At 37.3% G+C, this 23,413-nt stretch overlaps 1 protein-coding gene across 2 annotated transcripts in view; it reads left to right on the top strand.

Annotated features, from left to right (window-relative positions):
• LOC145680412 (vitamin D3 receptor B-like) overlaps positions 1–19,297 on the top strand; it is a 157,690-nt gene extending 138,393 nt beyond the window's left edge. For both annotated transcript variants that reach the window (XM_081750923.1, XM_081750922.1), the window contains one exon: positions 13,956–19,297. In XM_081750923.1, coding sequence (XP_081607049.1) covers positions 13,958–15,997 — 2,040 coding nt within the window. In that variant the 5' untranslated portion in view covers positions 13,956–13,957 and the 3' untranslated portion in view covers positions 15,998–19,297. The remainder of the gene's footprint in view (positions 1–13,955) is intronic.
• Positions 19,298–23,413: the final 4,116 nt, after the last annotated feature.

Here is a 23,413-nt window from a genome sequence, read left to right as displayed (position 1 = left end):
CTTTGGAGGAGCCGAAGGCTTGAAAGAGAACAAAATAGTTTACAGTCAAGTTAGTAGTTATCGGCAGCTGCATTGCGTCCTATCTGATGTCAAGATGTGTCGCTAGCGTTAAGACTTTGGAGGAGCCGAAGGCTTGAAAGAGAACAAAATAGTTTGCAGTCAGGTTAGTAGTTATCGGCAGCTGCATTGCGTCCTATCTGATGCCAAGATGTGTCGCTAGCGTAAAGACTTTGGAGGAGCCGAAGGCTTGGGGAAAAACAAAATAGTTTACAGTCAGGCTAATCAATCAGCAGCTCCATTGCCTCCTACCTGATGCCAAGAGATGTCGCTAGCGTTAAGGCTTGGGGGACAACAAAATAGTTTACAGTCAGGTTAATAGTTATCGGCAGTTGCATTGCGCCCTACCTGATGCTAACATATCTCGCTAGCGTGAACGCTTGGGAAAGGAGGAGGAGCCGAAGGCTTGGGAGGGGAAACAAAATAGTTTACAGTCAGGCTAATAGTTATCGGCAGCTGCATTGCCTTCTATCTGATGCCAAGAGATGTCGCAAGCGTTGAGGCTTGGGGGAGAACAAAATAGTTTATAGTCAGGTTAGTAGTTATCGGCAGGTGCATTGCGTCCTATCTGATGCCAAGATGTGTCGCTAGCGTTAAGACTTTGGAGGAGCCGAAAGCTTGAAAGAGAACAAAATAGTTTATAGTCAGGCTAATAGTTATCGGCAGCTGCATTGCTTCTACCTGATGTCAAGAAATGTCGCTAGCGTTAAGGCTTCGGGGCGAGCAAAATAGTTTATAGTCAAGCTAATAGTTATCGGCAGCTGCATTGCCTTCTACCTGACGCCAAGAGATGTCATAGCGTTAAGGCTTGGAGAAGAACAAGTAGTTATTTATAAAATATAGATAGATTATTACTGCAATACTGCATTAGAAATGCAGATATTTCAATCTATAACAGCTTTTGCTTTAATAATAATAATAGTAGTAGTAATAATAATAAAACTTTTTTTCTGTTAGTTGAACATATTTACTAAAACTAATATTGGCTAACATAGATAGGCTTCACTGAACATTCTCACATCTTAGAATGTTAATAGGTCAAATTCTTGATAGAGACAACTCTATGAAAACAAAGTAAGCACATAATAACTCCATGTTGTTTGATATTCTTAATAAAATAAAGAGCTATCTATTTGGCAAACGTACTCTTTCATGTTATGTAATTATATTCTGTTTCCTCATTCTTAACGTTTGATTAGTGTGTGTGATGCTATCATACAAAATGTCATATAAATGCTAATGCCCGGTTGCACCAACCGAGGATTAATCCGTGAATAGGGATTAAACTAAAGTTAATCATCGAAGAGAGGATAATGTGTTGCACCAACACTGATCTGAAGATTATATTGCCAAATCGTCGAATTAAGATTAGCCATCGAAAACGGGAGTTTAATCCTTGATAACGTCGTGATCAGCTGTGAATAGAGTGAATGTGCTTGCAAAAGATTTGGATATTTTAGATGAATCTGAAGTGCTCGAACAGATAGAATATGCTATCCGACCTAGAAGAATAATGAGACAGGGAAAATCCTTTTGAGTACTTCAACGATGATGCATTTTGTAATCGTTTTCTCCTGTCGAAGTACTCTGTTTTGTTGCAGGATTGCTTGCAGAAGATTATATCAATAATTTGGCTGTTTATGTGGTTATGTGGATATAAATGGTGTTACTGTGTTTATTTCAATTGTTCCTAAAGCAAGAAAGTGATATTTGTATCAATAAATATCTGTCATTACTACAATGGACCGATTAAAGAAGCATACTTGCACTAATTCATTATATTCATTGACTTATTTATTATAGTTTGTGAATTGAAGAAGTGTAGTTTTTAGTGGCTACCTAGTAGAGTTGGACATAGTAGGTTAAATTTACCTCACATTTAAGGTAATTATATTCATAAGATTCGACCTTGCTGCAAGACACTCTCTTGGGGTCAATTATATTTTATGGTATACACTACAACATTCGTTCATTTAACAGGTCTATTGGCATTTTAAATCTTTACAATTTTGGTTTATTTGGGTTGAATATGCACTTGTATATTAAATACTGCAGAAATAAGTGTGAAAAGAAAAGTAATAAACCGAAGCAGAAAATTGGAACATTAACTTTGTATGTCATAAACTAGAATTGCTCCCATCCTTACATTAAATCTGCTAGCATGTTCTGCAAATTTTACAATAAAAACGGCCTATGTTTAGCAGAAGGGGTCCAGTTCTTTTCTCTAAAAAAAATGTTACAATTTTGGTAATTTCTGTTCACATTCGGTTAGTTGAGGGTAGGGTTGGTTAGTTTAAGTTAGGTTAGGCTAGTTTAGGTTAGTTTAGTTTATGTTATATTAGTGTAGGATTCCCGCATAATTTTTCAAAAAATGATAGAATTTCGCTTATTTCTACTAATATTACGTTAGTTTAGATTAGTTCAGGTTAGCTTACCTTAGTTTATGTTAGGTTAGGTTAGATTTGGTTACGCTATGTTACGTCTAAGTACTTGCATCACTCATTTCTCCTGTAAATTTTGTGTTTTTTACGTGCTTCTGGACCCATTGTACTAAACATACCCCATAAAAACTATTGATTGCTGCCATCGTGCTTCTTCCAATAATCGTGCCCCTATACTTGATGTGTATATATTTTTAAAAAATGTAAGCAAATTTTCATTATAATTTCCGGTGCACATTTACTGCACGCGTCTATATAGGTTTGTAAAATTTACAGAACAAATTTGTAATAATATTTTAACACACTACTGTGTTACTAATAGAAATATGTTTTCTTCTTACCTGAAGACATCCCAAATACATAGCTATGTAAAAATATATTAATGAAAGTCGAACATGTTATTCGCGGACAAGATTCTAGATTACTGGTCCCACTTCCCATTGATCAGTAATAAAGACAGAAATCAGCGTGCCGTGTGGGGCTCTAACCCGCCTTCACTCGCTAACGCTCGCTCAGCGGTACTGTGTAAATTAAATGTATAAACTTTAGTACAGAAAGAAATCAACCCAGCTACTAACCTACATGGGGGACCAGTAATCTAGAACCTTCCGCGTGGACTTTCCTATAAGGTAGCTATTAATCATAGTATATGATAATGTGCTAATTCATTCTGCGCAACGACAAATGTCTGAGCTTAAGAGATTCACATAATTATGAAATTTACGTTAGTAATGTGTTATGTTAATTTGAGCGTTTGCACTATATCGCCGGACTACACGAAAATCTAAACAAAAAAAAATGCATTTCGTTAGATTAGATTAGATAACATTATATTAGGTTAGTGTTAAGTTTAGAGTTAACCCTCCGTTTATTTTATATGAAAATTAGGAAAATTTACAGGAGAAATGCGGTAAGAAATGATGATTTGCAGTTTTTATGTGTTGTTTAGGTGTGTAACTTTGGCAGTAAAGTTATGTTTAATACGAGAAAAGATATGTGGAAGTGGGTTCTATTTGCAAAACGCGGAAGGTTCGATGATTCAGCACCGTGCCCATTTTATGTCAAGGACAGAACCCTTGTAACCCGTTCCTACTCCTACTCTTACTACTACTACTGCTTATACTATAGATCCGGATAGTAAAACTGCACGTTTTGATGTTTTTATTGCTTTTTTGTAGGTATGAAACTGGAGGAGCAACTCTAAACTTAAGCCTTAGGTTAGGTTAGGTTGAGTTACAAGTCAATTATCTTGAAAACAGATACGTATAACTTTTACAGCTTGGAATAAAAAATCAATATATTCGTATAAATATGGAGTCCGGATATAGGTATGGCATAAAAACTACAGTGTAAAAAACATAAAACAACTTGTGCTAGGTGGCCACTATGAAGCACAAATGCTACCTACCCAGTCGGGGCAGGACGAAGCTAGTAGACCCTCACGATAGCGCAGAAGTGTATCCGAAAGGAGCGGGCGCGGAGCGGCGTGTACGCGCGCAAGCGAGGGTAGTGAAAACATGTGAATTTTGGTAATGATACGAGTTTCAATAGCACTTGTCATGGGTTCATACTAATAACTATCTGCACTGTTTGCAGAAACACATTGTCGTAGTTGCCACCTAGCAGGTTAGGTTGGTTAACTTACATTTAGTTAGGATATAATTCGATAAAACTCAAATATGAGTGTTTGAACTTTGACACATACGCGTCATTTCCAAAATGCCTTATCTGCCACTAAATCATAGCAAATGTACCTATCCGCCAAATAGTCCCTTCCGCCTACATATGTAATGCCGCTTACATCGAAAACAACCAACAACAGACACTTCCTTAACTTCAACTTTTCCAATCACATGACTTTCAATAATTCTTCATCAGAAATCAAAAATTAACCAAATTACCCGGTAAATTTCCTAAAACTGGTCCGGCGATACAGCACTTAACCCTTAATTTGGAACACAAATATGCAAGCAATAAAAAAAATCGGGATATTACCTATAACGTTTTTAGTAACGAACAAATACATTATTCAACATGTAAGGTAATTTGATGCCATATATAGTGTTTGCACTATCCTCGTTTATATCTATACCCACCTTCGCTAACGCACACCCTCGCTACCGATCGGGTCACTCCTCTGCGCTCCTACCGTGACTTGTTTAGATAGCATTCATGCTTTTAGTGACCATCTAGCAACAGTTGGTTAGTGTCTTTTGCGCAATAGTTCTTATCGTATACATACACTGAAGTTCCCCTAAAATGAATCTGTACAAGGGAATGCAAGTAATCACCCAAGAATGATTATTTATGATACAAAAGTCGATTTACTGAAAAAGAAGTATATATATTTAAGAAATTTGTGCTGGATCCATACGTAAATCTGCACCGCATCGCCAATTGGTAACATTACGCAAACACGACAGTCAACTACTAAAATAAACTTTACTTTATAAAGATGACCATATTTATGTACACCAGTGCTACTTTCTGGAATGAAGTATAACCAACTGGAGGCGCAAATGTAAACTTACTTTTTTTTTTTTCAGCGGAACTGGCGAGGCGATGTAGATGTAAATCTATATCAAAATTTGGATTTTAAAAAGGTGGTCCGAACAGAGTCGTGGGGAGCGAGACGGGTAGATATAACCTCATTGTTGATGTCCCCATTATCCCCCCACTGATAATCATATAACTATTAAATACAGTGTGATTGTGAGACACGGCAATATGATGAGTTAATTAACCTAACCTTTCCTACTCTGCCCTACATTTCAAAATAATGGTCTAAATATTGATTGTAAGGTAACCTAACTTACTCTACCCTACATTTGGAGGGCTTACCTCTGGTGCGTGGGGTCCCTTGTTCGATTGCAGGCCAAGTAAATTTGTTTTGGAGAAGATCGTGTCCGTGGGTTTTCTCAGGGTAGTCCTGTTTCCTCCAATTCTCATTCCGCCAATTTTTCTATCATTCACTTGTCTTCCTTAAACTGGGACGTGGGACGTTAAACTTAAAGATTTCATTTCATTTTTCCGCCCTACATTTTAAAATAGTGGTTAAACATTGAGCTAACGTAACCTAACCTACTCTAACCTACCCTACATTTGAAAAAAATGGCAAAGCATTGAGCTAACGTAATCTAACTTACCCTACACTACTCTACCCTACGCTACCGTATTCTACCCTAATATTCTCTACTTCTCCCTATCCTATCCTATACTTCAGTGCAAATACCGAACGTTGGATTTTAAACAAGACGGTATTTGTGTAAAGCTTAGCGTAGTTTGTAGTCAAAAATTATTTAAGAAAAATGGACTACCCACCCTTACTTGAAAATGTCTCTGTCCTAGCAGATCAAACTCCTTTATCCGGCTGTTAAAAGCTATTCTTCTGTTTTTTTTCAATTTAATATTTGGACTGTAGATATCTATATTTGATTTGGTTTGGAGTTTAGCATCCCTTTCAGCAGCGAGGCTATATAAGATGCGGTCCTACAGCTTAATGTAAGATCCGAACTACATGAGCTCTCGCCGGCTGATCTTCCACGACATTCCGCTTATCCCCAAAAGAAAGCGCTCGTATATATATATATATATATATATATATATATATATATATATATATATATTGGAATAGCAGAAACAGCTTCTTTTTAGTATTTGATATGACTTTTATTATTATTATTATTATTTGTTAAAGGATGTTTGTCCAAAAGCATTAAAACATATTTGCCTTCCCGAGCAGTCAACTTCACCCGCTTTCTTCCCATATCTAGTACAAAAGTTACCATATGCTACGCGAATCAGTTTTCAGTTGTTGCTGCACTGTTTTAGCCAATCAAATGCATGATATCGCATGACGTCATGTCATAAACGTCATAGTTTTATACAGCTTCCGATTACTCGTGGATAAGTTAATCCTTTCTCACAAACTGTTGGTGCAACGATGTAAGATTCTTATCCAAAGATAAAAATAATCAATGGATTATCTTATCCTATCTTAATCTTCGGTTGGTGCAACCGGGCATAAGAGAAGTAACCAATTCGAAGGACATGTTCGTTCGTATAAGGTCTGGCCTTGCATTGTGTGCAAATAACACTAAATGACAGAAAAAAAAACAAGTAGACGCCGACGTTGTGTCTTACCACACGTACACGATAATACGCGTTCCTTCCTTTAACGTTAAACAAATATGTGTGACTTTTTTATTATTGTTATTCGTTATCCACAATAAAAGAGAAACTCTCATTCCATTTATATTGTTTATTTACTATTATCTATCAGAAGTTTCTGATTACTGTATCAGAGTTGATCATTATCAGCTGCAGGAAATTATCATGTAAATTGGTAGTTGTAAACGCACATGAAATAGATAGAATTACCATCTGTGGCATTGTATATTTCTGGGAGATCTATTATAAAATCACCAAATTCTCTTTACTATACTGCAGGAAAAATACTTTTGTTCCTCACACCACCATGGCATGAATTCGTTCGTTTCCCTGACAACGAAGTCTACTAGCCAATCAGGAAGCCCTCCCTATAAGGGGTACTGGGGAGGGGGATCGTAATTGTAACATTGGTCAAAAACATACTGACGTGGGCAAAGCATCTGTCTAAGAATAATTTAAAAAAAACTATATAGAAAGTCAGTTGTCAGTAACAAAATATTTTTTCCTTAGTGTGCAGTATTTAGACTATGCGTGAGGCAAGTTGCTACAGCACCACGCGCGCATCCAGAAATTTTTTTTTGCGGAGAAGGGGGCGAGAATCCAAGCTTTGGGGAATCCAGTACTGAAAGCCATTACGCCTGTGTAGTATTGAACGGGTATTATTCTGTACCTGATAAGTAATTGTAAAATATTTCCACTTACATTTTCAGAAAAAAAAATGATAGAACTAAGTAGTTTTTATAAGAGAAAGAGTAGTTTGAAATCAAATATTCATGCTACTTCAATCATTTCCCTGTTAAACAAATGTTTTATTAAAAATGTGTACGAATGTATGTTGAGTGTGGAAGTGTTGGGAGTGGTCCGGACCCGGGGGACCCCTGCACAGCCCCAGTTTTTATCCCTATTTACTTTATTTTCAGTAGTGACGCTATATGAGATAATACATAATGCCGATCCCATTCACTACTGAAGGGGGGGCACGTTGGCTGAGTGGTAGAGCACTTACCTATGGTGTTTGGGGTCCCTAGTTCGATCCCCGGCTAAGCAAGTTTGTTGTAGACAACATCGTGTCCATGAGTTTTCTCGGGGTACTCCCATTTCCCCTACATTCTCATTCCATCAATTTTTCCATCATTATTAATTTGCTATAATCGTCCATCTCCTTAACCTAAACGGCGTAATTGTGGGACGTTAAGCTGAAAGATTTCTTTTCGATAGTGATGCTATATTAGATAATGCCGATCCCATTCACTAATTACGGGTTTTATCCGAGGCGTTGGGATCATACTTGGAACCAGGCTTGTATTCACGGGAGGCTAGGGTGCGCCCCCCTAAAATTTTCACGGTTGACTTGCAAATTAACTATAATATGGTTAGATTGGCCGCCCCTAACTTTTACCGCCCCCCCCCCTACATTTTTGGGCTTTCTACTGGCCTGCCTGGAACCATGCACAAAGAAAGCATACAGTAGGGTATGTCATCCACTTATCCACTTGGGGACGAAGGGAAATTCTTAATACGTATGTTGTTAGATACCAAAAACTGTCTAGTAATTCAACGTAAACGTGTGTAGATAGACAGTAGAATATCGTTCGTTTTGTTAATCATAGGAGTGCGCACGAGACGAGTGTTTAGAAGATTGTCTGTCTCGTCTCGAAAAGTGCTGTTGCAAGTGTTCCGTCTCGCAACGAAAAATGCTTTCTTGTCTCGCCTCATGCCCAACCCTAGTTAAGGGGATACGGTGACTCTGTGGTAGAGCACTTACTTCTGATGTGTGGGAAATCCTGGTTCGATCCCCGCCCAAGTACGTTTGTGGTGCGTAATACCGTGACCGTTCGTTTTCTCGTGGTATTCCCGTTTCCTTCTACATTCTCATTCTATCAATTTTTCCATCATTTATTCACTTGCCTAAATCATCCGTCTTCCTGGGACGTTAGACTGCAAGATTTTATTTCATTTCATTTCCAATCCTAGTTAACCATGCCTTAAACAGTTTGTGTTGAATTGAGTTTAAATTTTGCTTCTTTATCCAACATCGAAGTTATAAAGGAAGAGCAGGACCTGTCATTAATGTGGGCTTCAAACTACAACCGCCACCTTGAATTCAGTGCAGTTGGCGGGTTCACGCTAGAAAATATCATGGATGATCACCGTTTACAGCATAGGCCGTTTCCCACCAAACTATCTCGCCTCCAAAACAGCTGGACCACGCCACAAAATACGGTTTCCAAAACCGTATTACCGGTTATTATAAATGTGATGAACTATTAATTTAATGTGTTGTTATTTTATAGAAGTGTTAATTAAACAACTGTTTAGCTACTTAACGAAAGTTTATTATCGATTTATATCCATTTTTAAAAATATATATATCGATTTATATCCATTTTTTAAATATGTATTGATTTAAATATATACGAAGTTAAAAATTTGATATTCGGTTAGGAGCAAGGCTATCTTTATTTGAAATAAATTGAGTCAGTGTTTTGAAGACCCCTCCCATTTCGCATTTCAACTAAGGGAACATATTACATTATGTGCAAGGATGCCCATTCTTCCCCTTCCATGGTGCCCCAAAGGTTTTGTCAATGGTTTCTAATGTTCCAAGATTCTTCTCTTTTAATTTAGCCACTTGGGAGGCACTTTACGTATTTTCTTGTATAAATTAAAGATTGCTCACATAGATTTTCTAGTTTCTAACTGTTGAAATGTTTCAACTATAGTAATTGTACCGTCAGCGACAATAGTTCTTCCCGTTAGATGAAATTAGTTTCGTAAATAACTTCAGAATGGAAAAAGACAGTCAATTAAAAAGAATATCATTTTCTGTACGTTCCACCCATACCACCGTTATTTCCAAAATACGGAAAGAATTTTTGTCGTTGACTGTACCCCATAAAGTTATAATGTCACACTTTGTGTCACCTCGTCTCGTTGTGATTACTCTGATATGTATATAGAAATTACAGTAATACAAGAAGTGTACTGATAAATGTTATTCTGGGGTATACAAGTTAACAATGTCATGGAAACCGGAAGATTGAATTTGCTCCTGGAAGAGTGGCAGGTTTTATAGGCAGAGATGATAGTTGTATTTCACAGTTTACAGTAGGTTAATATTGTCACATCTCTACAAATTTAATTATTTTTAAAATATAAATACACGTTTAACGTAAATTTTAAAAATAAGATTACAAGGATAGGAAATGTTTGATTTTTGTAAAATATTTTGTTGTTATAAATACTCTTTCATAATTATGTCCTATCAGCTTTTCGCATAGAAAGGATTCGCCTACAGCCATCAATCAAACTTTGTACGCAGATAGATTTTCTTCACCAAATCTAATCGCGTACGAAGTCCTGTTTTGATTTTCGGATTGGGGATTGGTGATGATCGGATTTGGGGAGAGTGATAATCTATGCACCTTTTTCACGGTTTCTAAGAACGCCTTCTGTGTATGCAACCAGTATTTCATCATGGTTGTGCAGGGTTACATAACTGTAGGGGATAAATACCTGTGTTATGAAATAGTTGTACGGATATTCCTTTGACATTCTTCATCCTCTCTTTTAATCCAGGTTCCGAATTAAGACAGGGGATAACGGGTGTTTATTCTTTTAACCCATGTTCTGTATTTAGATTCTGCAACATCGGGTGGGTACAGCTTGTTTTAAGTGGAATAATTGTTGAATTTGTTAAACAGATTTTGTTTATAGATTTAAACTTAAAAGTTTAATTTCCTAAAATTTATTATGCATTGAGCGAAATCTGAAGAGTTATATGGGTTTTTACACAAAAATTTGTATTTTTGGTATAATTATAAGCATGTGTTATGGGTTAGATAATCAGGAATAAAGATACAACTTACACAGTGGTTGTAGCTTTTAATATCATCGCTGCTCCGCGAAATCCGCAGCGCGCGACTGTCATCAGAAGAAAGACGAATAGTTTGAAGGTTCTCATCGGGGAATGACGGGATGTTGATCTCTTTTATGTTATGTTTATATATATATATATATATATATATATATATATATATATATATATATATATATATATATATATATATATATATATTTTAATGTTTTTAATGAGTACTTTTTGTTGACAAACTGTTTATATGGAGAGTTACCGTTTATTTTTATAAGGATGCGTAGTCATCATATATATATTTTAAATATTAAAAATACCTACTCGAGGCTGTACATGTTTCCGAGAACTTCTTTTACTTACTTTGTTTTTTTTAAATCACTTATGAGTATTTACAGTACCTTTTCTTTGTCACTTTAACTATGTTAAGATTTTTCTATCAAATATATGACAATATCCAGTTGGGAAATGTATTTTTCCGTTGCTCTCAGTATTTTTCTCTTAAATGATACTCCCATAAAAGAAAAGAATGGGACACCCAATGGGTAGAGTGTTGGACTTACGTCCGCGTAGTCCCGGGTTCGATTCCCGGCCGGTCGGTGCTTCCCAATTTTCGGCGTCCATCCATCGTGGTGAGGCAAACTGGGGAGTCACGTGAAAACAAGCCGTGACGGACACTAGGTCTGGAAAGCTCCTGATGTGCCTAGCGGATGGCACTGAAGCAGACTTAGGCTTACAAAATGGTCTGTTACACCAGGTGGTTTAGCTTTGTTTGGTTCTAAAAGAGAAGAAAAGACAAAGGATATGATAAAAAAAATAATAAAAAGGATGAATAGCTCCCACGTGACTAAGTAGTTAGCATACATGCTTTTGGCGTCGAGAAACCCGGGTTTGATTCCCGGTAGTGAGCTCGTGTGGATCAGATCCCACATTAAGATGTAGGTACACATCTCCTATAGCCTTGCTGCTGAGAGGGACCTAAACATCAAATCGATGCGAAGAAAAGAAAATAAAGAAAAAGAAGAAAATGAGAAAAAAGATAAAGCAATATCCGAATAGTTATCACCAGTGTACTTTTGGTACACGTGGCTTCTTTGTGTTTTGCCCGTACGGTACAGCGTTCTCAGTATTTGTCTAGCAACGAGAGGCAATTTAGTATATTACTCCACATGATTTAACAAGTAATAAACTTAGTGGTTCAATAAAGTTAGAAACTGTAACATTGGCCTTTCCTAAATTTTGCGTTTTTTCATTTTGCTCCTTCGTCAAATTGAGTTTCGTCGGCAAATTGAAGTGCGTGAAGCAACGAATCACATCTAATAATCCGTATGACGTGCCCGAAAATTAGATAGAAGAAATTCATGAATTTTATTTTTAGTGGAGATCAGAAAGAGAAACTTTAAGAAAAAAAATGTCGGAGAAAGAAATGAGTACTCATAAAGGAAATGAGGATAAGATATTCACAATCAGCCACTAGGGGATCGTGATGTAAATTGTGTCATAAAAAAAATTCAGGCGGGACGAAAATTAAGATGTTGAAATAAGTTAGAAATTTAACATTTTAAATGAAAATTAGTTTCCCCATTAGACAAGAATTTTTATCTCGTCCCCAAATCGAGACAAAAGTCGAGAGGAAACGAGAAACATAACAATTCTCATCTCGTTTTTGACACAATGCAAGAAATTCCACGAATCTTATAAGCAATACTAGTTCACCCAAGTGTTAGGTCCCAAACATTCTTCTACGTAGTGTTCTATGATTCAAAGTGTAAGAAATATAAATTGGTAAATTTATTGGACGGGCATAATGAAGAGCATTTGTCAATGTTTAAAAATATACAAGTCCTTACACAATATACTTTAATAATAAATATGGTATAAATGTTGTTATATCACACCTTTCGTGGATCTCTTGTTGCGCGGAATAGTTATGATCACTTCTAGATGAAATCACGAAATAAATCAAAGTATATATTTTTTATATATAAATTAATAAAACGAGACGAGACTTCTCCATCTTTCTCATCTCGTAGTCAACACTATATGTCATAACCCGGGGGGGGGAGGAAGAGAAATGGGTATTTCTGCCTATAACTTACTTAAACTTTCATAATACTGTATTTTAGAACTTAAAGTTAAAAGTGTCTTTCGAGACCCGAGCCTATGGGATGGGACCTATCGCTTAAACTGAATAAACGATTCATGTAACCAAATCAGATCACAGCAAACAAATCAATGTCAAAAAAAGAAAAAGTTTTATCATTGCTACTTAGGAAACAACAGCTCTCACGAGCCTCTCCCTTCCTTTTCTTTTTAATTTCCACTTTATTTTGCTATAGTTACACATAGAGTGTCACGCCTTTTGTCTTGGGAAAGAGGCTTCGTTTGTTTATTGTGTCATATGAAAATTGAACCCTTGACAATATAAGCGTGAGGCCATCGCGGAGCTTCTTAGGTTAAGAGGTTCCGATCTTCGGTTTGGAATGCCACAAATAATGGCGACTACGTATCATTTTAAGCCAAAACCCAGGAAGTTATTTTGTTTAGAGATTTATTGTTGAGGAACTAAGTATTTTAGATAGTGTCGTAGTTTAGAGGGAAGGGGCTTCTCCCACCTCCCAAATGGGCAACTAACATGTGCTGTTGGAACCAGGAGGGTGCGTGGTACCTCAACGCGAAATTTTGAACATAACTGATTGCGAGATAGACAGAGCTAGCATTTAGCCATTCCAGTTTCTGGAAATGGATTGGGTTTTCCCGGGTTAGTGTCATATGCTGGGATTAGTACTTCGAAGTGCTTCAGAACTAAGAGGGGAAGTGAGCTTGTCTTAACGCTCCAGTGCCAACGCTAGAGATGCCTACTCGTTAGGGAAGCTCCCCCACCAGAAGAAATAACGTGGAGGTGGACTATTGGTTCATTGCGTTAGTGAGCGTGTCCCATTCCATTCTTCGGAAGAGTTTGTTATGTATTGCGGATATTTGTTTAAACGATTATACAACTACATACTTACTTTTGCAACTACAAGTCGGGATATACAAAGAGATGTGGCCTTTAAGAAAAGCAATAGCCCATCTCACCACGGGAGAAGTAAAGTAGACACTTCTTCAAAGTTATTAGTAATTAATTTGTGTATTTTAATAATTTTTGGAAAGCGAAAATGGCAGCAAAATTTGTTAGAGTTGATAACCAAAGAGAACGATAAGAGAGTAGAACTGAATATTACTTTTGCCATTAGAGTATGCATTCACGATTGTACATATTGTGCACATTTGGTTCTTTCCCTGTATTCACCTGCTCTTTTCCTGCAACTAAAACTCGTAACTACTGTAGTATTATCCATATTTATCAACTGAATGTATTTAACTATTTGCAAAATTCGACCTTAACACATTCCTTTTCTGTTTTCTCGTTCCAGATATGATTGAACCCTTTCTCCAAGACAGCGGAGATTCAGTGTCCTCACCCATGCCTCCATCAACGGAAAACAACAGCTCATCCGAGTCATCGGGCCACAGAGAGACCAAGACCGTTCGCAGGAGACGGAAGAAGAATCCAGAGATTTGTGGGGTCTGCGGGGATGTCGCAAAAAGTCTTCACTTTGGGGGACTTTCATGTCATAGCTGTAAAGCCTTTTTTCGAAGGTCTGTCCACAACGATGCCTTCAAAGGTTTTCAGTGTCCCTACGAAGGTAATTGCTCTATTACTATTACATCACGTAAGAACTGTCAACACTGTCGATTTCAGAAGTGTCTCAGTATTGGAATGGAAACCAGTTGGGTGATGACAGAGAAAGAAAAGCAAGAAAAATACAAGGCAAGTCTTGAAAAGAAGAAGAGTACACACGAGAAAGATGAAGAATGTAAAATAGGAGACCGGAGAAAATCAACTAGTTCTTTTGAACCAGACGTCAATGATTTACCAAAGTACCTGACCACAGAAGAAATCGCAACTATTGAACACGTGGTGTTCAGCTACAGAGATGCTATGAAAAATACGCCGTTCAGTAATCGCCTTGTAAGCTCCAACACGTGGCGTTCGAGACTGGACATGGTAGAAATATTCAGCAACATGGTGAAGAGATTTGTGTATTTTTCTCGCTTCATCTCTGATTTTGTGTCGCTTTCTGTTTGCGATCGAGAAGTTCTTTTAAAAGGATCGTCGATGGAGATGTGCGTTATTAGAGGAGCTTTGGGGTTCGATTCACGTAACAATCGTTGGCCGAAGACAGATGAAGAATTGTATAAGTTCTGTCCTCAGGTTCGCACAGAAGAAATGAAGCAGTTAATATCGGAAGACCTCTTTGAGATGCATATGCGTTTTGTGAACGGTATCCAAGACATGAATCTAGATGAGCCGACCATGGCTCTTCTATTGCTTATAGCGCTTTTTAATCCTGAAAGACCAGGAGTTATTGCTCAGAAAAGTGTTCAAACTGCTCAAGAAAGGTACCTGCTTTTGCTTAGAAAATATATGGATTGGAGATACCATCCAGATAATTCCTGCCTTTTGTTTGCGAAGTTATTGACCAAAATGGCTGATCTCAGGGAGTTAAATGATTTGCATACTGAACAGAACTTAAAATTAGCTGATGAAGAGGCGCAACAGATGCAGAAACTCTTGTATAATATGACTCTTAACTGTGAGCAGACGCAAGATTCGGATGCATCAGCATCTCCACTACCTCAAGGATTTGCAACTAGTCATTCTACTGTCAACGAGTTCTGCCAGAGTTCTGGAAATATGGCTTGTGTTTCATCGGCATCAGCACTTCCCACCAGTTCGGGTCAAACTTGGCCAACCGAGTGTTATCCAGTGAGTTCTGATTCTTGTGGTGGACAGCCGTACCCAGTGATTACGTCTACGCTTCCTATAACAACGACAGCACCAAATCCCATCAGTACGACGCCAGGTGATGTGATGGTAGGAAGTAGCACACAACCTTGTTCACTAATGGATTTACACTCAAGTCAAGACGACTATGACTGTTTTCAACCGCAGCAGTTTCGCAATATGGTAGAGTATCTAACTCAGTCTGACAACTTGGACCAACTTCTTGCTGTTAAAAAGATACTCGGGCCTGATTTAGTACAAGAATTTCAACAAAAGCTGTGTCAACCTGATTACTATTCGAATTGGGTTCATTCAGACAACACGGAGCAAATGGCTCAGGACGATGTTGCCGAGATGTCCGATTTGCATCACCAAAATGAAGTTCCTTGTCCAAGTTTCCCGATAGAAGAAGGCGATTTCCATATGTCTCTGGACAATGTACAGCTGGATGGCCTCGCAGCAGCTGCTGCCAACGTGGAAACGGAAAGATCAGGTTCAAATTCTAGTGCGTATTTCTCAGTTTCGTCGGAAGAATTTGTGTCAGATTTTGACTTCTTGACCGGTGATCAAATTTGTTTTGCAGCTAATAATAAACCAGGACCAAATAACCCGGGTAGCCCAAGTTAATTCGTTTGTGTGTGGGTTTCATTGCAAGAAAACAAAAATTCAGTTTTTGGATATTAAAGCGGGTAAAACACCAACTAACTCAACACTGTTACTCACACTAAAGACAACGTGCTACTTTTGGTGGGTTTGGTGATTTAAATATATAATTTTGTGCATAGTTAATTTCTTCTCGTGGAACTAGTCGCAGTTTTTTTGTTTTGTTCTTGAACATACGGACATACACCGAACAATGGACCAGTACTGCAACAAGACTTTTTTTTTTTAATAAAAAAGCTTTCTTTTATGAACTTTTAGTTCGTTTTGTAAGTGAAGTTTTCACCGCTAACGCTTCTGACGGTATAAAGTAATTGCTTATTGAAAAATAAGGCATGTTAGAAATATGATGCTCAAAAAAACGAATGTTGCTAAGGGAATATATATAAACTTACCTCATTCTTCAGAACTGAAATTTCCAGTGTGTGTACACGACAATGGGGGGCGGGGATATGTTTTAAGACATTCAAGAAAGATGTCCTTCTGCTTATGTGAAACCATATTAAGAACTTGTTCCGTTGTGTATTTGTGCACCATTCCTTAGGAGAAAAAGAAAATCTTTGTATTTGTGTAATTCATTGGCTGTTTTTAATTTTGGCTTCAGTGTCGGATAACAAGGTAAAGAAAAAAAAAAGAAACGGAAAGGTAATTATATATTGTTTTGGAATGTTTCATTATAAAATGGATAGTGTCCTAGCTTACATACTTTCTCGCTTGTTGTCTGTTTTATAAATATATATTTTCTGTCTTTTGCTGGTAACTTCTGTCTTCTTCGTATTGGTAACCAGTTGTATTGCTATTACTTACCTGTTTGTTTGTTTGTTTATCATTGTTGTAATGAAAACAAAAAAAAAAGAGCAAAGGAAGCGGAAGCCGGATGGAAAGAAGAGAATGGCCTATATTTTCTCTGTATAGGTGTTGCTACTGTTTACAACAGTACTTTCATTGTTAAGTTTTTTCTGTCTTCTTCTTTGTTGCCGTTTATACGTAATTGTATAACTCTGCACGGACGTTGTTATTATATGTCTCCTGGTATTATTACTATTACTATGAGAAGAAAGGAGATAATGTAAATTTTCTAAATGTGCCTGTTTAATATGCTAGTAGAATCAAAAGAGTTTTAAGGAAAGAATGTATTTTTTTAATGATAATTATTGCACACACGTACTACATAGATTCACAAATGAAGATAGGATACAGTATCTAGTGTTTGAAGGATTTATATTGACCCTCTTCCCGCCTAAAAGATGAAACTGTCTGCTCCGCAGTGTTGCCATGTTTGTATTATGAGTTTTTTTTTTTTTTTTTTTTTTTTTTTTTTTTTTTTTTTTTTTTTTTTACAAACCATAGACAAATAACTAATTCGGCGATCACTTTAATAACTCTTTCTACATCCTTGATATTCTTGGAAGTTTTTGCTTAAGCAAATGTTGGTTCTACTGCTCATATTAATGTATCCATTATGTTGTGAGCTTCGTTCATTGTGGCCACACAATCACTCAAACACCACAGGATACGTTCTGCTACTGTAATCCACACAAAAGCTTTTACCACTTCACAATACTTCAAATCATACAAAGCTCCTTTGTACATATTGTAAGCAAGCTGAAATACGGGGTGGCGCAGTTAAAAGTAGCCCGCATCCTCTTAGAATGCGAATGCAGTATTTCGACTTCTGAAATTGAGTAAACAGCTAAAACAGCGGACAGTTTATGCAATTATCGATTGTTATTTCTTCAACAATCGATAATATACGACGACAATAGACTTGTATATTACTGCACGTGAGTTTTGTATAATATCAAGGATGGTATGTTAGACCCTTTCCATTACATCATGAGTGATGAAGCATGGTTTCATCTTTCTGGTCATGTGAATTCACAGAACACGAGATACTTGGGCAGCGGAGAACCCTAACATTGTTTGTCAGCAACTACTCCTGCGGTGTAACAGGAACGCGCATCATTAAACCGATATTTTTTTTTGACACTACTCTCAACACGGTTACACATATGGAGATTTGTTTATGGATTTTGTGCTCAACTCACTGAATATGAAAGATAATACTGTTTCTTCCAGCAAGATGGGACAACATGTCAAACTATTAAGGTATCCCTGGAACAAGTCAATAATGTCTTCTCTAAGGAACGAACTGTCAGCAAAGGTATGTGGCCAGCACGTTCGCCGAATCTAACATCATGTGATTTCTTCCTGTGGGGACACCTGAAGGGCAAGGGTCTATGAAACTAATCCACACACAATACAGGAACTGAAAGACAACATTAGCCATGACGTTACCGCCATCGATATCCGAACTTTGCGCCTGGTGTATCTAAATATGCTTACACGTGCAGAGCTGTGTATTGATGTCGCAGGGGGTGACTTTCAACATCTATAAATGTATTTTTCTCTATTTTTCACTCTATTTTTCATTGTAAATAAATGATAAGTCCATTTCAGCTTTCCGTTTCTGTAGTTTCACTCCATTTTCTTTATTCTTACACGGGTTACTTTTATCTGCGCCACCCTCTAATTCATAAGTCATTACAAAACTTGAACATTGTAACAAAACTTAAACAGCCAAGAACAGTGGTCGGTGTTTTAGGTAGCCTGAGATTTAATTGAAATTAATTGTATGTTTTTTCCACAGTGATCAGGTAATTAACGTGAAAGAATTAAATATTCTTCACACTCACGTATGGCAATCAAGCACTAAGCCCTCCCGCCAAGGGACAACAGCCTAATTTGATCGGTGAATTGTCAAAAACAGATCACAGCTTGACCACACAACAACAGTCAAGAACCGATTCAAATTAGTATGTCCATTACATGTTCGAGCACAAATTGTTTAGTAATTTTGGCAGGGCGTGGGCCAAAATAAGTCACCCTTAATCTAGTATCAGCGTCAGAAAATTCTTGTTTCGTTGTGATAGTCAGTTGTTGTTTTTTTTTTCTGTTTTGTGCACTATTGAGTGGCAAAACTCGTTTTTGTATGTGAATTGATTGTTAAATGGTTGATTTGTGAATATAGTATATCCTTTAAAAGATGTAAATTAAAGATATATATATATTTACATGCATATATTTTGGTAAAGAGCGTTTTTTCTGCTAAAAAAACGTCCAGACGGGGTTAGATGGGTAAAAGAAAGAGGACGGTGAGTATGATACGAAATGGAGAGAAATGAGTCTAGAAGACTTTCAACTATGAGTCATGTGAAAGTGAATAAAAATGTTATATTTTGTGTCATAATTAAATTATTAAATGTTGTTCTTGCGTTTTATTTATGTATTACATCTCCGGTAAGATTCTAGCTTTTTGACACTTGCATTAACATCATATTTATTTATTTTTGTGCCAGGGGTCACACTTTCTTTCTTTGGACCGTCTATCAAAACTAGAATCTTAACCGATATGTCTTTCCTATTTTTGCCTTATGTAACCAATTTGGCGATATTATCTACGCCGAGGTTTTTCAATCTGGGGCTTGACATTCTAGGGCAGTGGTACTCAAACTGTCCGATAACGCGGACCCCCTTGCAATGCTATCTGAAATTTCACATTTATTTAAAAATTTAGTGATTAGAATTACCAGACAAAAAAAAAAAAAAAAAAAGACGATGGAAAAAATGCAATAAATAATTTATTCTAAAGATACATGATGATTTCCTAATGAACGAAATTTCAGTTGAAAATAAGGTAACTTTCAAGAGAGAAAATCAATGTCTTTATATATATATAAAAGCAAATTCACTTGATAATCAATGCTCTCAATTGTGGAGGCACTAATGTGAGAAATGAAATTCTTTGTGTTTTTCCATAATTGCATTGAAATCTGCAATGAGTTTTGTCACCATCAATCTTAGATCCGATTCCACATTTTAAGACGATTTCGCTTTAAGATTTTAATACTGCAAAGAGCAGAAAAGGTCTGCTCATATAACTAAGTGGTAGGGAAAGGCATCAAATGTTGCAATGCCTTTTTAGACAATTCTTCATACTCACAGTACACGAGCAACTAAAAGCTACAAAGTTCATTTTCTTTGAAAACGTTTTCCCATGAAGTATCTCTGGATAGTTCCAATAGCAGTTCTTGTTCTATGTTAGAGAGATTCATACCTTGTACCTAGGTATGTCATGGATTTCTTCATTAGTGAACGGATTTTCAATCCGACCGTTACCAGTTTGTGGGACAGGGAAATATTCTCGAAAATTTGCAGCTAATACTTTCAAATGTCCTTCAAGTCTTTTGTGCATTTCAGCAGAGTTTTTCACCTGAAGGATCAGTGACATTCTTTGAGCACTGGAAATGGTGAATAGAGTTAGTGTTTTGTACTCGTACAGTACTACCCACAACTGCAGTTTCTTAATCTTAAAAATACTTTTTGCATAACAGCTCTGTCTTCCATTTTATTACAACACACTTCAATTTTTAGGTGTCGTGGACTCCCCTGGCTAAGGTCCCGTGGACTCCACTTTGAGAGCCACTGCTCTAGAGTGTCGTGAAGGGAAGTGAAAAGGTAAATGTAACTAAACTAGGATCTAGCAGAGAAAATATGTTTTAAAGATTATTTTGACATTCTTGTTTTGATAAACGGTTTAGTTTCCGTACATACTATCAAATACAGCAAGGAATAATGAAGAAGAAAATAAAAATTTTAAACAAATAAATAACTGTTTCAGGAACAATCAGAATGAAAAAAAGAATGACTGCATGTTCAATAAGCGGAAACAGGGGCGTCATTTTAGACTTCGCTTGAGGGGGGCAAGAGCACCATCGATATGACTTTCCTGCTTTGTACTAGTATATTAGTAGACAATCCATTAAAGTATATGTATTCCTCAAACTCTTGGGGGGGGGGCAATTGCCCCTCCTGCCCCCCCTAAATGATGCCCCTAAGCGGAAATAAATCAAAAAGCTTATTATAAATCGAAAATTATTTATGGGAGTCGCTGGCAAGAGATTATGATAAAAGCAGGGGGGTAAAAGTGAGGGATGTCGTTCCCCAGTTCCAAACATATCTGTGGCGTCCCTCCACATCCTTAGAAGTTTCAGTGGGCAAAGATAGGCACGGAGGACGGTGTGACGTCATGCATCCCCCTACCTTTTCACATCCACTTTTACCCCTGAATAAAAGGTAGCCGTGTTATGCAATAGGTTGAGAAAACCTTTTCCTACTCTATTCCTCAAATTCACCGAACTCAAGTGTCCGGAGAAATTTGCATTTCAAACTTTCCTCCTGCCAGTCAGATATTCAAACTGTGCAGTCAGAAGTTTGTTCAGGCATCAGAAATCTAGGTACATTATCTATAGTTCAATAATTGGTTTTCGATTGCAGAATACACACTTAAAGGAAAATAGCTAAAATTGTATCTTAGTGACTTCGACGATATGTAGTGTCTTAAACTGAATAATGTATAATAGTAGCAACTTGCACACAATACATTTTGTGCAAAGAAATGTAATGTTTAAAAATTACGTTACGTTTGTTTTCAGAATACAAAATGAACTAAAACCTTACAATTTAAAATTTAAAGCAGACAATCAGCATAAAATCTTGTGACCATTTTGTTCGTTTCCACACATTATTATTACAGGGTGTCTGATAAGTCACTCCCCTTTGTATATCGTTGAAATTCTTTATTTATAAGCGGATTTTTATGAAGCTAATATATTTAGTAAGAACAGTTTTGTTTCATATCTCTACATGAGCACCATGATTCTCAACACATTTCTTTAAGCGAACTGATAGGCTACATTCGCCATTGCCACTTGAGATAGGTATTCTGGAACGTTATTAGTTACGTCAGCTACTGTTGCTTCCAGTTCATCCCAATTGCGTGGTTTTCTTTATAACGACTCACCAAGGGTAGTCGTCAACCTGGTTCGATCGTTGATATATGAATCTCGAGTGGTAGTAATAGTTTGCATGTAAAAATATCTTTAATAATTATACATATTATTTGGTCTAGGAATTAATTCGTGCGGTTGGTACGCACACATTGAAGCTGTAGTACAAACACAAAATACATAAATACCTTAAGAAAAATATTGTCCATCGCTAGCCACCACTTTCGCCCATCTGTCAGGCAATGAACGGATTCCGTGGCGAAAGAAGTCCTCATCCTTGGAAGCGATCCAGTCAGAGACCCATGTTTCGATATCTTCTGAAGAAGTAAACCGCTGTCCAATCAAATCGTTGTTCATGCAATCGAACAAGTAGTAGTCCGAAGGAGCAACGTCTGGTGAATACGGCGGGTGGGGTAAAACTTCCCATCCGACATTTTCTAAATAGGTTTTGACCGGTTTTGCGACATGTGGGCGAGCGTTATCATGTTGAACAATAAGTTTATCATGTCTGTTCTCCCATTCTGGTCGTGTTCTGGCCAGAGCTTGCTTCAAACGCATTAATTGTCGTCGATAACGTTCTCCATTCATAGTTTCACCCGGTTGCAGCAGCTCATAGTACACCACACCTCTCATATCCCACCATATGCACAGCATAAACTTTGCACAGTGAATATCTCGTTTTGGTTGTGATGGACCTGGTTCACCTGGTTTCACCCAGGCCTTTTTTCGTTTAGGGTTCTCGTAATGGATCCACTTCTCATCACCCGTAAAAATTCGATGCAGAAACCCCTTTCTGCTCTGTCGTTGAAGCAGCAATTCGCAAATAGTTTTTCGTCTTTCAACGTCTCTGTCTTTCAATTCATGTGGAACCCAATGTGACATATTTCGAATCATTCCCATGGCTTTCAAGCGTTTGGAGACTGTTGTTTGATCAACGCCTAATGCTGCTGCAAGTTGTTCCTGCGTTTGACACGAATCCTGCTCGAGCAATGCTGTCAATTCTTCGTCTTGAAATTTTTTTGGCTGTCCAGGTCGCTCTTGGTCTGCCAAGCCGAAATCACCACTTCTAAACCGTGCAAACCACTTCTGACACGTTCGCTCAGCTAGAGCATGGTCACCATACACTTACACCAAAATACGATGACTTTCAGTCGCACTTTTCTGCATGTTAAAGTAATGCAGCAGGACACCCCGCAAAAACACTTTATCAGGCACAAATTGGGCCATGTTCACTTAACTACAAACTGGTGTTGTTGACGCTTTAATCCACTGCCCTATACTACGAACGATACGCGATGACAGGGGTTTGCAACACATGTGTGGATACACGGAACTGTGGGACGCTCCGTTTGTTGCGCCATCTCTTGTCCACCCGCACGAATTAATTCCTAGACCAAATATTATTCTCACCTTTTCTATCAAAATTATAAAGTCGACGAACGGTATCAAATGGTTTATTAGTTGATACACTTTTATGTATTTTCATTCAAATTGTCATGCACACATACAAGATGATTAGGTATCCATAAACAAC

The sequence above is a fragment of the Thermobia domestica genome, chromosome 3, assembly GCF_964235325.1.
Source record: "Thermobia domestica chromosome 3, izTheDome1.hap1.1, whole genome shotgun sequence".
NCBI lineage: Eukaryota > Metazoa > Arthropoda > Insecta > Zygentoma > Lepismatidae > Thermobia > Thermobia domestica.
Note: the sequence above shows the minus strand (reverse complement) of the source record. Positions and strands in the feature narration are given on the sequence as shown.